At 40.6% G+C, this 24299-nt stretch overlaps 1 protein-coding gene across 1 annotated transcript in view; it reads left to right on the top strand.

The window, feature by feature from the left end:
• plxna4 (plexin A4) overlaps positions 1 to 24299 on the top strand; it is a 195584-nt gene that overhangs the window by 21883 nt on the left and 149402 nt on the right. Inside the window, exon 3 of the mRNA XM_057324159.1 lies at positions 6867 to 7049. Within this exon, the coding sequence (XP_057180142.1) occupies positions 6867 to 7049 (183 nt within the window). The remainder of the gene's footprint in view (positions 1 to 6866; positions 7050 to 24299) is intronic.

Genomic DNA, 24299 nt, shown 5'->3' with positions numbered 1-24299 from the left:
AGAAAATTATTTCAAGGCATTCTTGGAAAGAGCACATAATAAATGCATAACAGCATTAGCGTGGAAGGCTTGGTATCTATCCATAGATCACTCTGTGCTGACATCTGACCTATTGAAGAAAAAATCTGCCAGCACCCCATGTTCCCTGTGTCAGCAGGAAAAACGTGTGAAAATGAGTCTGGCACAGTAAATTCACAGTAAATGTGTCCTAGAGTCATGCAAATCCCTACAATAACTGTGTGTTTTTTTCCCCCATAATTTTACATTTTCCTAAACCCCGCTCTCTTATTCAGACATTGCGGACTGAAAGATAAGGCTATTTTAAATGAATATTGGGTCTTTCATTATTATTCAAAACCAGCTCAATTACAAGTCATTAAAATCAGGCTATAGGCTGCTGTTCTTTTACTGCTGTCACTCGTTCTGCATACTCATCACACCATATTGCTAAATAATTAGTGCTTTTCACCTTCCTAGACACACCAGAGCTTTTTATACTACAGACTGTAAAATCAGCTGTCAGTTCTCCTTATGTTCCTTTTTTTGCATTAAATTAAACCCGATTTAGAAGACTAAATACTGTAGTGGATATACTCTACCGTTAGCAGTCTTGATTTCTTTTAATTAACATGACTTCAGTTCCTAGCCAAGTTTCACTCTGGTCAAGATTTAAACTCCATTCAAGCACTTTATGAGATGGTGTGACATGGTTTTAATCAGTCCTGTGCACTGTGAGCACTGCATTTCCATTCATTAAAGGCGATCTCCAGGTTTATTGGCCTCAGTAATTACATCTCCCATCGTAACTACTGCAGCAAAGGTCATAATCCATCATAAGATCGTTATCTCCTAATCAGACTAAACTCACTTTACATGTAGATGTGAAAAGGTTACGTGCCCCACTACAGTCGGGTAGCGTCGGTTTTACCTTTCGTTTTGCAAGACTATATAAGCGGTTATGTGCGGCGTTGCGTGTTCATGCGCATGCGTACGCAAACAAGTAGGTCCTTGTTGACAAACGTGAGCATGCTTAGACAAGCGCTTCGCTCACAAACGCAATCAGACGCTGAGCTGTTTTCCTGTTGTATTGCTTTTGACAGTTGAGATCATGCAAAAACATGATTTGCATCACAAACCCGGCCGCTTTTGCTTCCTTGAATATTTCACACATGCCGAAACAAACAAACAAACAATATTTTGCAGACGCACGCACAAACAAACATACAACCTCAGATGCTTGTTCAAGCACGTGCCAACGCAAAACTGTAGTCTAGTCACAAATGCTGACATTTCGCATTTAAGGGTTTTTGATCTGCAAAGGGTGATGGAGTGCTGGATGACATCATCGACAGCGACTGCGTGTTTCTGTAATCGAGCTTTACTTAGCCAAATCAAACAAATTACTCTTTTCTGATGGGTCTCCTGAGCTTTGCACAAGCAGCTTTTTCATGAACCTCCGGTAGGTCCGGCGGGTGGTTATTAACGTTTATGTTTAAAGAGACTCTAGTAAGCATACAGCAGATGTATAAGAAGGCTTCACGACACACCTGCCTTTTAGATACCATCACAGGTCTTTGAAAATCCTGTCCTTTGGCAGTGTTTAGATGTTGGATTTTACTGTATATGTTAACGGCAGGGGCATGCCTTGAAAAGGGATTAAATGGTGTGATTTAGATCAGCATCACTCATTTTGACATCTGACAGTGACTTTGAAGTTGGACGTGCTGCACGGAAAAGGCCAATGTTGGGTTAAATCATGCCAACAGTGTGCTTTCAAATAGAGGTCTACTATGAAAGTCTAGCTCACAGTCATTAAGTTATTAAATGTCATTACACGCAGAGAGTTGTACGATACTACTCAATCTGTCTTGGAGGGGATCTCTGGGTAATGTCAGCGCTGGGTAGAGGCCACGTCAGAATAGAAACAAGAACTGAAGACTTCTTTAATTAAAGAAGCAGTGTGAAAACAAGTGTGAACAATTGAGACAGAGAACGTGTGCGCGCGCGCGAGAGAGAAAAGGAAATAGACGCAGAGTGACTGAGTGCTATTATGCAGGATAGTTGCCGTTATGCTCTACAATGTCGGTCCTGGAGGGCCACTGTCCTGCAGAGTTTAGCTCCAACTTGGCTTTGCAGGACACCGGCCCTCCAGGACTGACTTTGGACAGCCCTGCTCTACTCGATCATTCAACACTGATATAACCCATCAAGAACACCGGCCACACATCTGAAATGTTTGGTTTGGAGTTGAACCCCAAACCTTTCCATACCAAACAAAAACTGCACCATTGCACTACCTTGTTTTTAGAGCTAAGTTGCAAATAGGTATTTTGTTCTCATCTTTTGGCCTTGATTAAAATATTTGTGTATTTTGCCTCAGGCCAAACGCACCAAACCGAAACAAACGTCTTACAAACAAACAACCGCTCAAGTGCCGGAGAATAGTGAGCGCATGAGGATCGGCGTGCTCCGAGCTGATTGAGTGTTGATATAATTACGTCGAACATGGAGTTGAGATTTGTGGGAAATAATGTCTTTGTTGCTAACAACAATCCCTGCGTGAGATATTACTTGAGCATGAAAAGGACAGACTCTGAAAGGCTAATTATATGACTGTGCAGAATTAGCTCTTGAAGAGCCGATTCATCATCTCAATGATGTACACTTGCCACGCTGATCAGGCTTTATTTGCATAAACTGAGCATTTTGATCAAACTGTGATCTATTAATAGGGTTTTTTGCACCCTCGCTGTTTTTTTTAAGCCTGGTGCATGCTGTGCAATTTTCTTTCTGTCCTTTATGACAGTTCCTTGTCACATGATCTGATATAACCCTGTGTGACATTAACGTTAATTCATATAAAATATGAATATAAAGAGTCTCTTAGGACTTTGTTATCAAAGGGTAAAACGTTGGCCAAGTTCAAACAGTGGTTTCAAAAGGGGTTTCAAAACATTTTGGAACGTAGTCAGGTTCATCATACTGTAGTTCAAGCCCCGGCCTATTGTCCCTGATCCTTTTACTTCTGCCAGAGGTTTCTCTAGGTTGGTCCCTTATGTGCTCAGATTGGACAAAAGACCTTAAAAAAAGCTTCTGAAAAAGCATCTGATTTCACTTGTTGTCTTTTTCTGTAAAGGGACACAGAGACGCCTGCTCAGGGAAAGAGAGCGGCTTTTGTGTTTCAGGAGCTAGCCAGGCAGGCAGTGAGCTGTCCGAATGACCTGATTCTGCTTCCGCGCCTCCGGAACGAGTTCAGATGAAAAAAACAGCGCCCGCGTCGATCCAGAGGCTTTAAGTTGCTCTCGTCTAACCGTTCCCTCCTCCTCTTTTACACCTTCAGACGCGCAGCGTGAAATTGCCAATAATGCAGAGGCTTGTTCGCATGCCATGCGCCGGCAGCGAGCGAGAGAGTCGTAAATGCAAGGAAAGAATAAAAGGTGAAGAAAAAACGGAAAGTTGGAGAGATTGATGAGTGCTCTCCCTGTCGCCCCCTCTCGCCGTTTGAGATGCCGTTTGCATTGGGATGGGCTGAATAGAAAGAGAGGAGATGTCATGTTTATGTGGCTAGGTAATGAAAACGTGTCTGCTTCCCGAAAGGTTGACAGACAGGAAGCCTATTTCATTAGATTGCAGCACATAGGTTCTGATTGGCATGTTGTTCACCTCGCCAGAAATAACGTGGCATATGCCAATGAGGAGATGAGAAGACACATGCTCTGTCACCAAACCCCCCTTCCCCCCCCCCCCGTGTCACTGGCATATGCGCTCTGCCATGTGAGGCCTGGGCCTTCTGATAAAATATCCGCAGTGCCAAAAGGCATTAGTCTGTGTCATAGATACTTGTGGCAGGATATGACGGTCATTGTGTTTATTCTTAGCAAAACTACCCTTCAGACAAAGAGTTAAGAAGCAATATTGGCGAGGACATCTCAATGAGGATTCTGTAGCGTGGTTGAACAGTATTTTTAAATGTATGCTGCACAGAAACACTTGTTGACACAAGTCAACATTTAAATGGATCTAAACTTTAAAAAAAAAATTACTTTTTTTTTTAATATTTAAATTATTATTTTATTTATTTTTTATTTTAATAATGTAACTTTTTTAAATTGTTTTGCAATTTTCAAATTTTGTTAACATGTTTTCATTTTTAATTAGTATTATTATTTGATATTACTTAAAGTTACCGATCTAACGACACATGGTTCACTGTATCAGGTCCACAGAATAAGAACATCTACAATGGTACATGACATACACTACAGTTTAAAACTTAAGTCTGACTTGGCTGAAAAGCTTTTCTTGATCTTGAAAACTTTTTGATTTGAAGGCGTATGTATAATTAAGAAATATTCTTGTATTCAAGAATGATTTCAGCGTCAGATTATTTTATATGCTTGCATGACTACTAAAAGCATTTGTGCTTAAGTTAAATAACCGACAATCAGTAAGCGCTAACAGTTAAATTACAACGATTAATAAATCAGTCATTGATTAAATGTTAACATATTTTGTCCGATTTATGACCATTACTAATACCAGGATCACAAGTGCTCACTATATTTGCAAGGACGTTTAAAAAAATAGCCCTCACACAATAAATATAGAGTCATTTTAATCGTAACCTCAGAGGTGGCTAAAATGTCTCTTTAACAGTTTCTGCCGATGCTGTGAGCTCTGCTGTGTTAGAATTTTACACGCTTTGACCCGTGTAAGCAAGATAAAGCCTGCTGTAGGTCGCGATTGCGTCTGGGTGTTATTTTTATTTGCCTGCGTAAGCAGGTGCGCATGTAGAAGCAGGTTGCTGCTGTATCAACAACTCGTGATGATTCATGGCCCCCAATACGGACAGGAGACATCTGCAGAAAGACTAGCACTGCAGAAAACAGATCTTTCATGTAGCTGCGGTTTTCTAACAAGAGCCGCGTGCTAGAAACAAAGACCATTAGTCTGCCCTCGCGCAGCCCGGCTGAGCCGGACGCAGGCTTCAGCTGACAGCCGAACATTTCCAAAGGTCAGACATCCACAGAGAGAAGCAAAAACATACAACTTTGAACATTTCCCTATTCTTTCCCACTCCATCGCCGTCTCCCCTTCATTTCTCTATTTATTCTTCATTCCGACTTGGAATTGAGTGCTGTGTTCTGCATCGATTCGCCCGATCACTCATAAACCGCCATTTTAGAGAGACAGCCCCCTCTTCCATTTGCTTAATGAAGGGTCTTGTATCTTCTGACCGCTGACAAATAGACATTTGCTATATTGCATGTAAAGACCTGTCCGCTCGTGCCGACCGGTCACTTGATTGATCGCGTCTCTCTCCGAGGTCGGTCCGATGCGCCCCTCCTGGGGATGAAATCGCTGCGGATTGGTCCCACAACTCACAATGGCTTTTCAAACAATGATGGCCTATGAAGTCAGACATCATTAGCCAGGGTCTATTGTTCTTAAGATAAACACAGCCCTCAGATGTAATTGAAGTCTCATCAGGGGAGTATGTACATTATTTCAGTGAATACATAAAGAGTTGTTTGTGATTGATGATGTACACGCAGATGCTTCCTCTCACGACCTGGGCATCGCTCAGTATTGCCCTTTACCCACATTGTCACAGGGGACCGAACTGCGGCGTGGTGCTTCGGGGCAAAATGCAATTCAGGCCGTCTCGTGTTTCATGATCTTGGAGAGAGAATATGCCATTAAAAACTTAAATATTAATGGTAATTTGGTTGGAGACACCTGTTATGCGTTTTCACTGATGGTCAATTATTGGCCAACCTTTTAGAACCAAATTAGACCTTTTGAAGGGGCTGACATCATGTAGCGCCAACCGTTATTAATGAAGACAAACACAAATGTTATATAGTCTCTAAAGTCAACATGACATGACATTAGAAAGCCATTTAAGGGCTGTAATGTGATGCATTTCCAGGATATTCAATAAATGTACTTTTTTATTGTGCTTACACAATAATACCAGAAATGTGCATAGTGTCCGTTTTTATTTTTATGTAATTTTTTATTTATTAAAATGTAACAATATTTTAGTATATTAAATATTTAATAATTACATGTTTCCCATTTCAAGGAATAGTTCACCTAAAATCGGTCCCCATTGTCTTGAACATAGTATTTTGTATTCCTACCATGGAAGGTCAATGGGGACCATTTTTTAGGGTGAACTATTCCTTTAGTAAATGTACGCACATTGTTATACAGTGTATATATATATATATAACAAAAATCTGTTTACATTAAAATTCATAATTCTTCATTCAGTAGTGGCCTGAGGAATCATGAATTAATTAAAAGCCTTCAGCATATCATATTTGGCAGCATTTGAACTGTTATGGTTTCATGCCCTGAATGAATCAAATCCCCGGCCACCATTAATCACGCTTTCCATTTGTTTGACACTTTATCCTGAGGTCTGCACAGCTGTTTCAGTGGATGTGTTTCCTCACAGCAGACTGAAATATAAAAGCATTACCAAATGTTTATTTGTTTATCAGAAGCTCTACATCACTTCATTGTGGCTGACACTCGCAACTGTTCCCGCAATATGTTATGTGTCATAAAGTCACGCTGCATCACCTGATATGCCACATTTAAAGATGCTTTTTACCCGCAGTGATAAATACATCCAGTCTTAAATCAGATAATCTCTGCAACCTTATTTTAAATATGGCTGAATAGATGCTAAATAGTGACAGTGATGTATGTGCTGTGAATGCTGCCTTCATAAGGTACAGCTGACGTGCATTTTCTGACTTGTTTTGGCTAACGAAACAGCTTCCACATTTGTGTTTTATTTTGCAGAAGGTTTGAACAGTTGAATTTAACACATGCCGCCTTTTCCTTTTCAGCTCCTCACCATCGATGACAACTTCTGCGGTCTGGATATGAACGCCCCACTCGGCGTCTCAGAGATGGTACGTGGGATTCCTCTATTCTCAGAGTCCAAGGACAAGATGACGTCCGTTATCGCCTACGTGTACAAGAACCACTCTCTGGCTTTTGTGGGCACCAAAGGTGGACGTCTTAAAAAGGTAAGACCATCGTTTCTTAAAGTCCTTCGTTCTTGTTTTAGAGAGTGATCCGTTGATCACATCATTGTAACCTTTTTAAAAGCTTCCGGGATCCAGGAAGTGTTGTTCGGTAATTGCTGACAACAGGGATTTGTGTGTGGACAGCATGACACATGAAAAGATCAGAGGTGGTCTGCTTTAACCCGCCCTGTAGGAACATTAGATCAGGCGAGTTACGCAACCGTGGTCATCGTATCCGAGGTGTGTCGAGAGGGATGGTTGGGAAACGCCGGGCCGAGAGGACCGTGTGAATTCCTGCGCAGGCAGAGGCTGTCGGGGGTAATTGGATGATGCGCTGCAGAGGCTTTCGGCCTGGTACCCTCTCCTCTGACTTGAGCCTCTGTGGAGCCGTGTCTGAAACGAATCCGAGGGCCAGCCAGACACAACACAGAGCAGAAAATAACATTAAAATAGAGTGCGAGAGAGATAGAGAACGCTAGAAAGGAGGGGAAGACGGACAGAGAGGTAGAGAAAACGACAGTATCATTTTTCTCAAGTGCTAAACCTCAAGGGTATTGATGTTACAGGCGGACAAATCTTTGCCAAGAGGCAGAATTCCAATTTTGACGCATTGTTATTGTGGTGCCGGTTTGTGTTGTTGGATCTGGCTGTGGATGAGAATCCAGGACTAGTCCCAAAAATTCCTGCAAACAGGAGAGGTAACTAGCATCTCGGATATATTAAAACATATTTCCTGCTTTTGTTGAAGAATATAGACAGAAAAGTACAGATACAAACAAGTGTTCATGGCCAAATCACCAGGAAACAGACAGTCAACACAGTGACGTTCTCGTTCGGCCAGACGGACAAACCACACGCACACACGCGCGAACAAACCTTTTAGTTGCCATTTCGGTGATTGCAGATCTCCGTGGAAAAAAACAGCAGATGATGTCACTGTTGTCGTTGGGGCAGACCGAGACAAAATAAACCATCTCACAATTATGAATCAATGAAAACGAGTTTATTACCTACCCTAATGGATAGTGAATTATAGACTGCCATCACGTCACACTCAAGGAATTGTTTACTAGCTGATGACGAACTCTTCAGGTAGCGTAAATATTATCCGTTGCATCTCTGATCCTGTTTATACGATAACGCAGACTGTTGAAATTTCTAACTCAAAGTATGAGCTTGTATTGGTAATGCTTGCATGAACTGATGAAAAAGACACAAGTGTCTACTCAAACATTTTTTGAAGTTTATTACTTCTCATTCCTGTTCTGTACATTCAAACCCGTGTGAATGTTGAAATGAGGATTACTTAGGTGAACATAAAAGCCGAATCCATTTATTTTAAATTTAAAGCAGGATAATCCAGGGTTTACAGCGTTTACGGCTGCAGTCCTCCGACTGCAGTCCCCCGTTTGACTGACTCCGAGAGGAGGCGCAACAGCAAAATGTTCTGCGTCTCATCGCGTTAAAAGGCAGAGCTGCAGCCAAACCCCAGAGAGAGGCAGTAAACAACTTCTTAACCCTCTAGAGAAAATCACACAGACACATTTTTATGCATGCGCACACACACATACGGCCGTCAGCATAAAACACAAAACGCTGTTTGCGACAGAAGCCGTTCGGCACCCTGGCACTGTGACGAACCTCCACACCAGATGTGCTTCGGGGACTTTGAAACCTCTTTATCACTTCCTACTTTATCTTTCTGCCTCCATCTATCTGTTCATCCATCCCATACTTCTCTCAATCCAGCTGTCCCTCTTTTCGGTGTTCCCTTTTTAGGCAAGCCGTCATTTTGTAATGACTTTCAGGTTGTCATCGCATGCTGTTTAATGAGAAGGTTTTATTTATGAGCACACGTGAAAGCCACATGTTGTAAGAACTAGAGGGAGACCAATGGTTGACTATTTCAGTTCAGGGGCATGTCTATTAAAGAGGTTTATTATTGTTGGTCAATATAAGGATAGTTGACAGATATGCTGTCCATGGTGTGACATTGCAAAAATTCAGAAAACAAACTGTTAATAATATTTTATTTTATTTATATTTTTATTTATAATATAAAAATAGCAATGAAAAAATCTCTTATGCTGGATTTGTTTTCTACATTTTTTCTGTCACAGCATAGGACATATTTACACATTTATTTGTCGACTCTACATAAGTGAATGTTGACTGTTTCATTTTTAGGCATTTTGTGTATTGCTTGAAGAAAAGACAAAGCTAAAAAAATAGATCTCCCATCATTCTCTGTAGCAGCACATGAATGATAAAATACCCATTTTTATCTGTTTTCTTGCTAAAATTATTTCTGTGTTGGTCAGAAGATGACCAGAGAGATAAATGAAATGATTTATATTTGATTATTATTTGGATTTTATTTATACGAAACAATGTTATTATGCTATTCAAACATCTCTGCATATGATGCATTGTTGACAAACCTCTCCATTCCCTTTAATTCTTCTCACTGGCATCGACTTTGTCCTTCAAAAACCCCTGATGATGGCTTTTTACGTATATTAAATAGGCCATATGGCCGAGGCCCCAATCTTTTTTTTGGCTTGTCTCTACGTCAAAAAGGGTGAAATTAAACCTATTAATTGCGGTCAGCAGATCCGTTTCAAGCCAGCACGGAAGGCGACGGGCTTCTAATCCCTTTTGCGTGAGGCATTCGTGGCACCGCGTGCGGGAGGGAATTTGAGTTCTGGCAGGGTCGGATGAGCCCACCAATACTCCCCCCAAACCCCCCGTGGAGGTGATAATGCATCCAGGCCCGCTGTCCGCTGAGGGACTCTCAGGCACTCACTCGATACAATGAGCAGCTAACCTTGAATCAGACCTGGCACAGGAAGGCCGACTGACGGCGCCCGGCGTGAAGGAGAAAGAGGAATGCGTACTTGTGCAGGGGGTGGAAGTGTGCGAGTGTTATCTGATGAGGTTCTGTGCATTTAGCCACGAGGGGTGCGCTGAAGTGAAAATCAATAGCCCGAGGAGACGGCATTAAGGAGATGCACAGTTCAAAGGGCAGAATAAAATTGTTCTGAGGAGACGGGTTGCTTCAGCGTAAAGACTCAGATTGCAGGTTGTCGAGGGTGATGGCTGGTGGAAAAAGCTTCCATTTGTCTGTGAGTGGGGAAAAGGTCACGTCATCCTTCAGGCGCTGCTCACGGCGTGTACGCCTCTCTGTGTATTATTGTTCTTTTCCTCGTCCTGTTTTACTGATTCAAGCAGGTGTGCATGGTAACGATGGGTGACTAGTTAAAATCTCATGCAAAGATTCTTGCTAGATACCAGAAACCAACCTAACTATCTTAAATTGGTCCTAAATTAGTCAGGTAGTCATTGACCCATCTACACTCTTAAAAATAAAGGTGCTTGAAAGGTTCTTCACAGTGATACCTTAGAAGAACCATTTTTGGTCCCGCAAAGAACCATTCAGTCAAAGGTTCTTTAAAGAACCAATACTTACTTTTTTATAATCTGAAGAGCCTTTTTTCTCCACAAAGAACCAAAGGTTCTTCAGATGTTAAAGCTTCTTTATGGAACCAAAAGGTTCTTCTATGGCACCTTTTTTTAAGAGTGTAGATTGATGTTGTTTTGCGTGTATGCTTGCATGTATGTCAACGTATGTTTGCTGAGACGCTCACCGCAGATGCAGATTATTGAAATGATGTGTAAGAGCCAGAGCCACTGAAGCGAAGAATTAAGTGTTGAAATTTAATCATGAAATATGCTGCAGGATAGCGGAGAAACGTTGTGCACAAGTGTGTTAGTAGTGTGTGTGAATGTGAACGTTCCTGTATGGGTTGTGTGTGTGTGTGTCCTTGTATACAACAGTTTTATCACTCTCTCTGCAGCTGCTTATGCCAAACCCCAGAGGAAAACGCTGTGGTTTTTTACTCGGGCCATTCTGCGCCGAAACAGAACGGCCCTATAGAGAGAGACAGTGTGAGAGTACACAAACTCATTTGTAAGAGTCACTTAAGTATGTGTGTCCTGAATACGTCAGTAATGACAGCGAAACTTAGGCCTCTTCCTGTGATTATGAATATATGGGAGCGTTGCCATGGCAGCCGGTTTGCTCACGCTCGCTGTACGTTGTGGCGCGTTGCAGCTTCACTTATAAGAGAAAAAGATGCTTCCTTTCAGGTGACAACATTCTAATCTATTGATCGAACAAAAATGCATGTTTAGGTGTATGCATGTTTGATGTTACTTAAATATGATATGATAAGTGATAAGTATGATAAGTGGATTTCAGTATTTAGTGATACTTGCATTTGAACACCTCTCTCTCTGTCTCTCTCTGTCTCTCTCTCTCTCTCTCTCTCTCTCTCTCTCTCTCGCTGCCCACAGACCTTTACTCTCCTCTCTCCGTTTCAGTTTTAATGACTTGTTTGTGCTGTTTTTGAGGCGAGTTTAGCTGCAGTCGGTCTGTTCTGAGGCAGAGCTGGAAGCCTTTGCTGCGGTTGTTTTGTGGGTAAAGCCTGCAAACGGCAAATGAGAAGTGAGGCGCAATAATGACCTGGGAGCGGTCTGAGATCCACACCGCTGACTACACGCTGGCCTGTTAGTACTGGGATCATACACACACCCACCCACACACAAGCCTTATTATTCAGCAACAGCTTCAGAAAGGAGAGACCAAGACAGAAAAGGCAGCCTTATTTTGGCATTCTGAGAAACAAAACAGTCAGTTTAAAGAGGTGTTCACACCGACATTGGTGTGCAGTTGAAGCGACTGGAAACAACAGTGAACAACAGTGAGCACTAGTGAGTGTGATGCAACAAAGTGAAGCAGAATTCAACCTGATAACTTCATCTAAACGTACAGGGAAGTAATGCTGTTGCTATTCAGTTCCATTCAGCTTGGTATGTTCTGGCCTATGGTTGTCTATTAGATCTCTACAGTATGAATGCATTGAATTTAAAAATATCACCGCTACGTCATATATGATATCTGTCTATTTATTGTCAAGCTCTGTTTGGTCTGCCTCCCTTTCCATCATGTATAATTGATAAAGCCACTTTCAGATCTGCAGGGTGACAATACACACAAAGCATCATGGGACTTGTAGTTATTGTGTTTTTCATTATGCGTTACTCTTGTCTTCTATTATTAAGATGCTGATGTTCTGTCGGATGTAATCTGGCCCCTTTGACGATATTACGATTAACCCCGATGGATATTCAGCTTTTTATTAGCCATATAGTTCCACATTTCTGAGGTTCGTGGGTATTTTTTGTAAAAGAAGTGACAAATCAGAGCTGACAGAGACACCAAAAGAGTGAATAAGAGTAGAAAGAGGGAATATTCCTGAGTGCGCTCATTCATGAGGAGGGTTATTCATCCCGATGTGAAGTGAATGCCAGAGCTCTGTAATCATACTGCAGTGATGGAGAATACGGGCACTGCTGTACCATTCAGTCCAGTTGAAGATATGCAGGGCTTAGATTACCATGTCTATTTTAGCTGTGCTGTATCGTGTCCTGGCGGTTATGTGGAAGGGGTTATTCTTTATATGTGTGAATAACAGGTATTGTGGTGTTGTGCGTGCGTGTATGTGAGTGTGATCATCTGTGTGTGTGTGTACAGTATGTGACCGTTCATTCCCTTTTCATATCAGTCCTCTGAATGTGCCATAGCCTGAGTGGATTTCCTTGATTCTTACTGCCTACATATTGGAACCATTATGGAACCACATAATTGACATATTTAAACTAGAGATGCACCGATACTAAATTTCAACACCGATACTGATTATTCAGAGTGATATCTGCAGATGTAGATTTACATTTAGTCATTTAGCAGACGCTTAAAGAGAGTTCAGAGAGCAATACAGCGATATGTCATACAGGAGCAATAATACAATAAAAAATGGACAGGTTGTTTTTAAACCATCGGGTGATAGTGTGAAAAATTTCTTTTATTGACCGATACAGATTATTGGCCAATAAATTGGTGCATCTCTAATTTAAATTGATTCATTTATTGCAATACTTACAATCCTGCCTATGTAGGCAGCTTATCAGATTTTTAGACCGAGCATACTGTGCACAGTATAGTCAAATAATAGGCATGTGTATAGACCCGCCCCTTACAAGACCATAAGCCTGTGGTAGTTTATGGGAAGTCCTATTGAAACGTTATGAGCCAGGCCTTTCCTTTTAAACAGTTGTAAACAGACTATTAAGACAGCAGTAAAACCACGCAGACGGCCTGGAGGGGAGGGTTGCCTTCATACGCCAGCTTCGGCTTTCAGTTTCTCTTTACTAATGGACATCTGTCCACTAAAGCTCTCACTTTCAACATCATCTCAAGTTGTGGAGGGAGTCGAACCACGTTGGATGATTGAAGCGGCTGTGTGGGCTCATGGGTGAAAATTGGGTAATGGAGCTGATATATGGTAGCGTTTTTGAAGCTATATTTGGAATGAAATAGTAGTGTACTGCATACTGCACAGTATACTCCTTAATGCAATGTGAATTGTTTTATTCTTCGTGGGGCATTTTTAGTCCAACTTGCAAACATGCAAAATGTCATGTTGAAAATGACAGAATAAGGTATCACCAGTTGTTTTTGTCATATTGGAAATGGAAGGGAAGGTTAAATGCATTGCATTGTGGGATATTGCAGTATTTTGCTCACACAGATATATCCAGAGATTGAGCAACATGCAGGAGCATACAACCAGTACATCACTATTGAAAGTGTAATTTCCCATAATTCGCCACCACAATCACTCCTGCCCATCTCCCGTCCAATCATCAACAGCACAGAGGAGTTTCAGCAATTGCATGAAGGCCACATCCTGCCCAAACAGTTTCAAACCATTAATATCTAATTTCTTGCCTGTACAATGTAATGCCTTGCGATGTCGTATGGTTTTATTATTCAAAGCAGCTGCTTCTGCGTGAGATGAATAGTCAAACTCGACTGCACATTCAAGAGACACTTCTGTACGGTTTAATCAGTCCGGTTTGATCTAGTACAGACGATGACCAGTCATCTGCATGTGTACGTGAAGAAGTGCACTTTAATCGGTAAGCGTGTAGGATGTTGAGGAAATGATTAGAATCAGACATGCAGAGGTGCCACTCCTTTCAGCTGGATAGGAACTCCTTGATTCTACATTAATTACTCAGTGTAACAGACTGTGAACGTTCCCTTTCAAACGTTTAATTAAAACCAAAGTTGATCTTTAATTAAATAGTGTGGCGAAAGGTTATTCGCATTCATTCGCCAACTCGAAACTTCCATTGTTTTAATTAGTCTTCAATATGTCTTGGTGTGCGTAAATGATGGTCGAGATTGTTGTACGTATTTTTTCACAGCGATAGATTTTTAAGGCCAGTAGACCATAAACAACCAGAAGCACTTCCTGTTTCAGTTTTTTTACCTTTACACAAACGCTAAACAAAATACAACCAACAGAACTGAATCTAAAAAATGAAGCTAAATTTGTGGTACTTTTACAGTTGCGTAATTTTTTATATTTGAATGCCTCCTTTGTTTAGCTGATTCGTGTTCCTTGAAACTGCAATGCATGAATTATAACACCATTGAATGTGTCGTATTAGAGTAGTGTTGGAGAAATATAGTCTGTCCTGCTTAACTTCAAAGCCAGCTCTTTATCACCATCTTTGTTCCTTCATCTCTCTCTGATTTATGAGCATCGCTCTTAAAATATCATTGTAACAGTAGCGGACATATTGCAGGTGAGCTTACATCAGCCAATCACAGCGCTCCATCTGGTCTCATAAGGTGACCGAAGCGACTCTCTGCTGTGGAAGCATGAAAATGGGTTTCCTCACAACTGGGTCACTCATTTTCCTCCCTAGACAATACAGCATTGGAACAACCTAGAAAAGGTGTGCTGCATAGCTGTGTATGTGTGTGCGCTTACTCCTTAGGTTTTTTCATTTTGTCAGTGTTTGTAGGATAAATACAATTTGCATATGAATATGCTGCACAACCATTGCACTTTAGGCACATTCTTTTTAACAAGATTTATGAAATAATGCAAAAACTATGACCTCCATTCCTTCTGTTTCCCTCGTCCCTTCATCCCTCTGCCGATGGAACCATCATCCAAACCTTCATAAGTGGATTCTTATCTCGGCTACACCGTCTCTCCCAAAGGATTATGGGGGATTTTCGCTACGCTCATGGAATGGTAATTACAGATCTTTGAGAGAAACACTTTCTTTTCCAGCAGATGAAAGCTATATGAGATGCGCTGCTCATTAGGGCCCGTGCCCCTGAGTTTGACTTACACATGCATTCATCACTGTGCCATTCGTGTTTGTTGAAAATGAAAAGAAGTGTGGGTGTTTGTGCGCATACATGTTGCATGTAACGTTTCCTAGGGGGATACAGAAATAAGATTAAGTTATGGAGATGAAGTGGTCTGGCAAGAACACGCGTGCAGTCCTGTGCTCGCACACATACAGTTGTTGTAACTGCAATATTTAAAACAGAAAATGCTTGAAAAAGTTATTCAAGATTGGCTGTTGTTAGCTTGTTGCCCATTGACTCACCAGGCTTAAAATTCTGAATGTGATTCTTGGAAAGTGGGACGACAAATCTCACTTCAGCAAGACTTTAAGTTTGCGTGTGTGCACGTCAGTCTTTCCTTTTACTATTCAGTGCTCAAATCTTCTACTCCGTTGTAACTGCCAATGATGGACAAAAAGTTGCATGTGAGTTTTTAGTATTGTGCATTAGGAATTGTATTTACTAGTCAATGCTTTGGGTTCATAATAGTTGCTCTAGTTTTATGTGATGACAGCTGGCAGAATATTTCACAAACCAGATGTCCTAACATATTTGCATGTCATTTGTTTAGTAGCCAAATATATTTGTATTTTGGAGATGAGCATTTTGTGTATTGTGTGTGACGGAATTTTATAGGTCCACCGTGTCAAATTTAGCGTTGAGGTTGCGAATCGCAACCAATGCCTCACTCCACCCCTCCCTCTCGAAGCACTACGGCGGCTGACTCAGGACTAAGATGTTGTCACGTTTTCGCTTCTTTCTTGAAGGAGATAGTGTATTTATGAAACGCATTCTGTAGAGCAGTTTGTCTGTTTAGGGCTACTGTAGAAACAACATGGCGAATATGTAGATAGAAATAGCTCATTCTAAGATAATAAAAACGTAATGCGTCATTATGTAAGGTCTTTATACACCGCTGAAGACATAGTTACATGTATGTATATTATATTGCATTTCTGTCAATAGATCCTCTAAAAATTACACACAGCACCTGTAAACCTAAGCTAAAAAAGACACGAAAAAGCATAGCATGGTTCTGCACTTTCACTTTTAAATCACCCCAAAAAGTACAAGGCATCGTGGGAAATGAAGTTTCAAGGACTTTCAGATGATGATATTTGAAGGCTTTGAAGGGTTTTTTTACGCTGTTAACAAAAGAAAGTGCTGACAGACAATTTGCTCCGTCGAGCTTGTGTCCTAGTTTAGAAACTCTCTGTATGTAATCAATTAAACCTTCTCGCTGAAAATGACATTGTGGAAAAGAGAAGATTGGGCGTAAATGTTTAGCATTTTATAAAGGTGGTACATTTGCATTTATGCATGATGAATTTTAATTGCATTTAAATTATACATTTTACCAGCTTGTTAGTAGTTTTTGTCCCCTGGTTGTAATCACAGCACTCATCTTGTGTTGCTAGTGCCATACTGCACCAGCCGACCTATAGGGCCCTATAGGATCCAATTAGGAGTTATTCCATTTTTTTTCTCCACCTCAGTTAAAGAGATTTTCTGCGTTTGCTGAACTAAAACACAGCAGAAGGACCAGGGCAATTCTATTGGATTTGTGTCTAATTGATTTCTGTTATTTCATTATAGCTGTTTAGTCTGGCAACCGTTTGTTCGCTCTGTAAACTTGTTCCTCGGTGGGCTATACCCCATGCTGACTCGTTGCAAGGCCTCATCTGTTTTTATACGGTAGGCTTTTAACACAAACATGGGTTTCGCTCGGTCACGGAGCCCTTCTGTTTACACCATTAAGAGAGCTGAGAATTGATGTAATCTTCAGCTCCAGAAGGTCTTTTGGACATATATGGCCCTCAGGCTTTCCCCTGATGAGTCTTGCTGGTTCTTGTTGCGTGGCAGAACTCTTGCAAGGACCGGTATGAATCCACACAAACACACACACACACACTTGGTTTTTGCTATTTTCTTTGTTTTAGCCAAATGTTCGTTTTAAGGAGACCCCACTCCTTGACCCTCCACCTCCGTTTCCCCTCACCCATTGGATCGGCAATGACTCTTCTTATCAGGGGAGGGCATACATAATTGATTCAGGAATGAGGAGTGAAATTACTATGATCTATTGAAAACGCCGACTCAGACCACCGTGGCTATTTTGGTGTGCCAGGCCGGAAACTAACTCTTAGAGTCTCTACGGATAAGAGCTCACTTAACCTTACAATGTCTTTCAAGAACATTCAATCTGCGCATGAAAAGCTTAAAATTGAGTTTAATGTGCTGAAGTTGATTCAACAACATATAATTTGTTCTTAATAATTTCAGTGGAAGCATGTGTTGTTACAGTCAGTGGTTTGATTCAGACACAGTTCTGTACTGTAATTTCTCCTTGTCTCTGTATAACAGAATTACACTTGTATAGTCTGTGGCAGAAACCCAATATGGGATGGATAGCAGCGAAGCGCCTTTGTTTTTATGAAACGCTATCCACTGTTTCGGCAGCCGAAGTATCTGTTTCCACACCTTCTGCGGGCCACAATCGATGAGACGGATCCATTTCTGTAGAGTTCGGTGTGCAGTGTTTTCCCAGGGCCGTGGGTTAATGAATGGCCATTTTGCAGAGAGAGGGACTCTCTCTAGTCTCATCTCTGATCTCTGAGTGCTGGTTATCTCTCTCTTTGTCTCAGCCAATGGGCCATTCTCCAAACACACAGTTTCTCGGCTAGGTACCTGGAGATGATACTTAAATATTCTGCCTAAAGAAGTTATAATAATAAATTATAATAATAATAATAGTTATAATGAAACGTTCATTTTTAGCAGTAGTATATTTGTGCATGTTTTTTACGTTTTTAATATTTAAAGGTCCAGTGTTTGAAATTTAGTGGCATCTAGTGGTGAGGTTGCGAATTGCAAACAACGGATCCCTCCACCACTCCCCCTCCCTTTCGAAGCACTACGGTGGCTGACACAGAGCTAAGGTGTTGCCATGTTTTCGCGTCTTTTCCGACGGGGATAACGAAACTCGCTCTGTAGAGCAGTTTGTCCGTTTAGGGCTACTGTAGAAACAGCATGCCGAATTCCACGCAAGGGGACCCGCGGTGTATGTAAATAGAAATAGCTCATTCTAAGGTAATAAAAACATAACGCTTCATTATGTAATGTCTTTATACACCTCTGAAGACATAGTTATGTATATTACATTGCATTTCTGTCAATAGATCCTCCAAAAAATGACACACATCACCTTTAAGTAATTATTTTTCATAAAAATTGCTGCTCTGACCACTTAGCGATGTCATTACAAAAACACTTCATTTAGTTTTCCGTGTGTTAGTATGAGTGGAGTGGTGCCACAAAACACGCAATAAATCCCTCGAACCTTTCTTCAGACTTTATAGCCATTAGTCTGTGTGTCACATGTAAGCTTGGCTTTTAGCTATATTAAAAGAGAGCGTTTGTTTAGCCCAGCCGAGTCCAAAGTTACAGTCTCCTGTCTGCACGCCGTCACAACACTCACGCTGTTCTCACCTCATTTCTGAATGAGCCGCTGATTTATAGGTTTAGAGGTGAACTACATGGCACATCATATTGCGAGCGAGAGGCCATTTATACATGGCACTCTCTCGCTCTCTCACCTGTCCAACAGTATTGATTATGCTCTCTTTTTGAGCTCCCATTGAGGTGATAGCGTGACCTTCCTAGACGTTCCATTAGTGGTATTAGTCTTCAATCTAATCTCCTACAGCACAGCTAGGACCCCCGATTTAGGCTGTAGTGTCAGATCGCTGTGTCTTGTGTCTGTATTGCTGAGGTTTGGCCGAGTCTGAACCTATGAAAGGAAAGACGCATCTGAAGTTGTCTTTGATGTTGCTCGGCTGCTCGGAGGTTTAGTGGACATCGCTGAACAATAATGATGATGTCAAGTTTAGATGTCAAAGGAGCACAATTTTCTTTAAGAAACTAAGTAGACACCCCAGAAAACTGTCTTTATTTCTTATGCCAGAGTTTTCCACTGCTCCAAACCTTGTATCTCCATATTTCTAGATTTTTATTTTTTGCCATAAATCATTATTATTAGTCACCCTTTATGTTTGTCACTGTTTTTTTTTAAATATCTAACCAATGAAATGTATTACAAAGTGCTTGTGAACTTTGACAACACAGTATTTAATCATTTAAAAAGTAAAGTGGGGTTTTTTTTGTTGCAATTTCCTGAAAAACAGCAAATTTGGGCATCCATAGTTTCGGAAGGACAGCGACGATATTGTTGTTAAAGAGAGTTAAAGACGTGGAAAATATGTAATAGTTTGGTCAAATACAACATTTTGGCTTGGGTGGGTTTTTTAAAAAGTGTAGGAGCCATAGTGCCAACCCTTCTACGGGTTCAATTTCAACACCAGATGTAAAGAATCACTTTAGAGAAGGAAGATAAAAGGATGATAGAATAACTGATTGAATCATGGTCATTTTATACCTGTTCAATTTTAGATTTAGATTCGATTCAAACTCTCTCCCTACTAAGTAGAGTGGCATGTTTCTTACAACGGCTTGTGGGCATTATTTGTTACATTTGATAGCCTTCTACCATGATTCACGGATAAATGATTTTCACCCGAGGCCTGCAGGGGTTCGATCTCGGCCCAGCGGCTGCCAGCATTTCTCACGTCTACTTCATTGTATAAACACCAGTGTCTGTAAATAGATAGAATTGCCTTCAGCAGCTTGAAACCTATAAATAGTAAACTTCATATTGAGCCTATGAATATAGATTCTGAGTTTTATAGGGCATGATCTGATGAAATGCATCATGGGAAGGCATCTTGCACACTGCGTACACACACACATGCGTGTTTTATTGCGCCACGCTGATCACCTGTAAACACACATGGATTTGAGCGCAAGTAATAAACGTCACTCTCTGACAGAGAGAGGCGAGAGCAGAAGCGCATGAGATCATTAAAGAAGACGGACTGTAAAAACGCACCACCCCAGATGCCCCGCTCTTTTCCCAAACCCTGCATTTCCCCACTAAATCTTTCAAATAAGACACCCCACAGATCAAAACAAGGACATCTGAGCCCCCCAACCACAGGTTAGAAAAGTGTAAATAGGATCATTAGTCTAAGTTTAACATGAAATTGAATCAGATTAGTGAAAGCTCAAAATATCACAAAAAGGGAGAGCGGAGTGGCTGGCGTTGAAATGCCACACACGTACACGTTTTTCTGTGCCTTTTCCCTCTTTTTCTCCATTGCGGCTGATAACGTAGCCCCCGGTTGCAGCTCTAATTGGAGTGTGATATGAACTATGTCATTTGCTGTGATGCGATGTTGAATAGTGACAATAAAATGACATGGGTGGGTGTGAAGGGGAAGAGAAATGGAGAAAGATGAGAGAGAGGAGAGTAACAGGAAGGACATCAGATGTTGGCTTTCTGTGTAATGTCTTTGCCAGGTGACTTATGTTATGGATTATCAGGACGATAGCAGAAAACACACTATTCAGAGACCACCATTGTGATATTTTGACTTTATTTTGACTTTGATCTGCCCAGCTGAGCTCCTTAAAGGCACAAACAAAAAATGGCAACATTGACAGATTAACATTTTTCAAACATTTTTCACATACAAACAAAATCCACACGTGGCTAATGAGTAGGTGAGTTTAACATTAAACCAGCTGTTTGTACTTTGCCCTTGAGATTTGACCTTGACCTTATGCCTCACCTTGACTTTTGACCTTGACCCTGTGCCTGATCTGTCCCTCTTTAGAAAACGTGTTTTGAAAGAAACGGACAGCTGTCTTTATTGATGTTCATGACCTGTCATGTTAGGATGTGCCTTTTAATCAAATTTGTTTATCTCATTTAAACATCAATGCTCTACTGTTATCAACCGAATAAATCCTGCGGGTCTTCCCAGCTGGGAATAGAAAAACACAACAGGGAAAGTTTGGCTCATCTTTAGGTTGGTGGTTTGTTTGAAAATCACTGTCACTTTCTTTTTATGTTTCTTTCTTTTGTCTGACTGTCTCTCTAACTCTTTGCTGTCATCTCTAGTTTAGAACGAAAGGTCTGGGCCTAGTGCAAAGGTTTATAGTGTTTTCTATTTTTAAATCGTCTTAAGCTGTAATACACAATTTGAGTTCTCTGTGCAATATCACACACAGAAACAAACACAGATATTCATCGTGTTGCATTTTTAAATAATTAACATGTTGGGAGGCAGCGTGTGTTTCTGTTAGAAGTCAGCCCAAAGTGAGTGTCAAATCTAATAGAAAACCCCCTCGATGGCTTGTTGTGGTATTAGAAAACCTCACCCCAGCCTGCAGTTCACACGCCGTACATGCCGAAAGACTTTCCAGCTGTAAATGTGCACTTTACAAGACGCCAAAACAAGCAGATAGTATTTCACCTAGAGCCTCAGGATCCCAAAGATATTGCTTTTTCTCCCGTTAATATCTTCCTTCAAAGGGAATTCAATAGTGGAGAATTAAAAAAAAGTTTGTTGGCCCCTTTTCACTGTTAGTTTATTCTACCAATAGCCAATGGGTCACCACAAAGACATGATCTGAACCCATCCTTCACACGGCATCTTTCTTGATTAAATGAACAGTTTACTAAAAATGTGTTTATTTATATTTAGTTTTTTGTATTTGTCTTATAGGGGTTATATGACACGGCTGAAACGAATATTATCGTTTGTTTTAGATGTAATGCAATGTGTATACACGATTTAAGGTTAAAAAATGCTGTATTTTCCACATACCGTGCATGTTTGTATCTCCTCTTTGCCCCGCCTCTCTGAAACGCGCAGATTTTTATAAAACTCATCGCTGTCTGAAAAGCGAGGTGTGCTATGATTGGCCAGTTAACCAGTGCGTAGTGATTGGTCGAATACTGCAAGCTTCAGGTTCCAAAGCAATTGTACTGACAGGTACTCCCACCTTACTTGCGTATACATTTGGGCGGTCTTAGTCAATTCATACCACGAACTGACGTGGACTTGTGGGGGTGTGGTTACACGAGGTGTTTCAGGCAGGTCTGGGTGAGCATTCGCTTTTAGATAGAATGCATCTTTTGTTCCGACACTGTAACTTTTGCAGTTTTTTTTAACTTACAAAATGCAACTTATAACACACCAAAGACACAGAAAAACACGTATTCGTGCCATATGACCCCTTTAAATTGCTCACTTCTGTGAAACACAAAGGGATATTTGCACAATGTTAACATGCTTTGTTACATACAAAAATGCATAACTTGACCAGGGGCTATTTTCCATACAAAACCATACTGTACGATACCTGTCTTTGATAAACAATGCCATTCATATCTTGATTTTATGAAGATGTACAGTAAATGGCAATTCACTTTCATTGTATGGAGGAGCAGTTTCATTTGGGTGTGAGACGTGAAAACATGTTAGTCATTCAGTGTTAAAACGTATGAATGAATCTGTGCCATTTGATCATTCATTATTCTGTTAAATCAGATTGTTTGTTTTTATTCATTGTAGTTGACGTTTATTATTATATGTTAATGATAGCTGCTATGGCAGAGAAAGATTCTTATTCGTGATGTATAAATTGACACCCCTTGCACAACAAAGGCATTATAATGAATGAACTGTGAACTGAATGATTTCCAAACAATAACAAGCCTATTTCCCATATTCATGATTAATGCTCGCCATATCCCAGCTGACCACTAAAGCAGAAGAACTGCGCTCTCTCACACCCCAAACACCAAGCAATTAGTCTCATAAATGATCCCGTTATTAATAAGCTTTGCAGAATAATAAACTACAGTCTGACACACTACAGTCCCGGCTTGAATATTTCATTATTTTTTGTCTCATGAATTATGAATCGTTTTCCATTACTGAATATGGCTACAAACCAACAATGATCACTAACTGGGAACATATGCCAACATGTATGTTCATTACATAACTAATCCCAAATAAGGTTTCCAGCCACGTTAGCCAGAAGTTTTCCTTAAATTTAAGTCAAACTCTAGCTTGTGGATTAGCCTCAGGGTTAGTTTCAAGTCTGAAGTGGATGTGATGTTCAGAGGGAGATGCATTGGTAAAACTGTCATGCAGCGAAGAGAGAAATTGAATTGCGAGTGGTAAATAAGGCTCCATTTTTAATCTCTCCTCTATTTCAGCCAGCGTGGTTGATAGGCTCTGAGTGCCGTTGATGGAGAGATGATAGTCCCTCCCTCCCATCAGATAGCGCTGCATCTTTCCTCTCACGCACAAGATACCTGCTCAGTGCTGACTGAGTCTATCTGTAAAAACAACAACAGCATCCAATCGCCTCCTTCAGATAAGCACGCTGAGGAGAGCGGGACATCCTCTTATTAACTGATTCAGTGATTCGGTGAAACTCTAATCCTTCATCATTTTCTTGGTAACACTTTTGATGAAGCCTGTATATAGTATATTATAAACAGATTCTTAATGTGTTATTCAGAATGCCTAATAATACACATATTTTATTCGTAGAACAGAAGTTGTGTATCAGTAGGCGTGCTAACATTTTTTTGTCAGTTTTTCAGATGTGCATTAATGCTTTTCATGTATACTATTGCATTTTATTTTTTTGAGGGCTTACATTAAAGATGTACTGTAGTTGGGTCAAAAATAAAAATGCAATGCTTTTATATGACTCTTTCTCATGTGGAATGCAAAAATAGTTATTTTGTAAAATATCTCCATACAATGGAAGTCAATGGGGACCAAAGTTGTTTGGTTACCAACATTCTTCAGAATATCTTATTTCGTGTTCCACAGAAAAAAGAAAGTCAAACCGGTTTTGAAGGACATGAGGGTGATTAAATGATCAAAATATTTTTTAGTTATTTATATTCTTTTAGTGAGCATTATATAGTGAAAGGTTTTTAAAAAGCATTTTGATTATATATACAGTCTTCATGGAATGTGTTTATTACTCTTCCCGTCCTCTCATCATTTACCTTCTTTCCCCATCTTCATCTTTTCGGCTCT

Source organism: Triplophysa rosa, linkage group LG24, assembly GCF_024868665.1.
Source record: "Triplophysa rosa linkage group LG24, Trosa_1v2, whole genome shotgun sequence".
NCBI classification, from domain to species: Eukaryota; Metazoa; Chordata; class Actinopteri; order Cypriniformes; family Nemacheilidae; genus Triplophysa; species Triplophysa rosa.
This window is presented reverse-complemented; position numbering and strand designations above follow the sequence as displayed.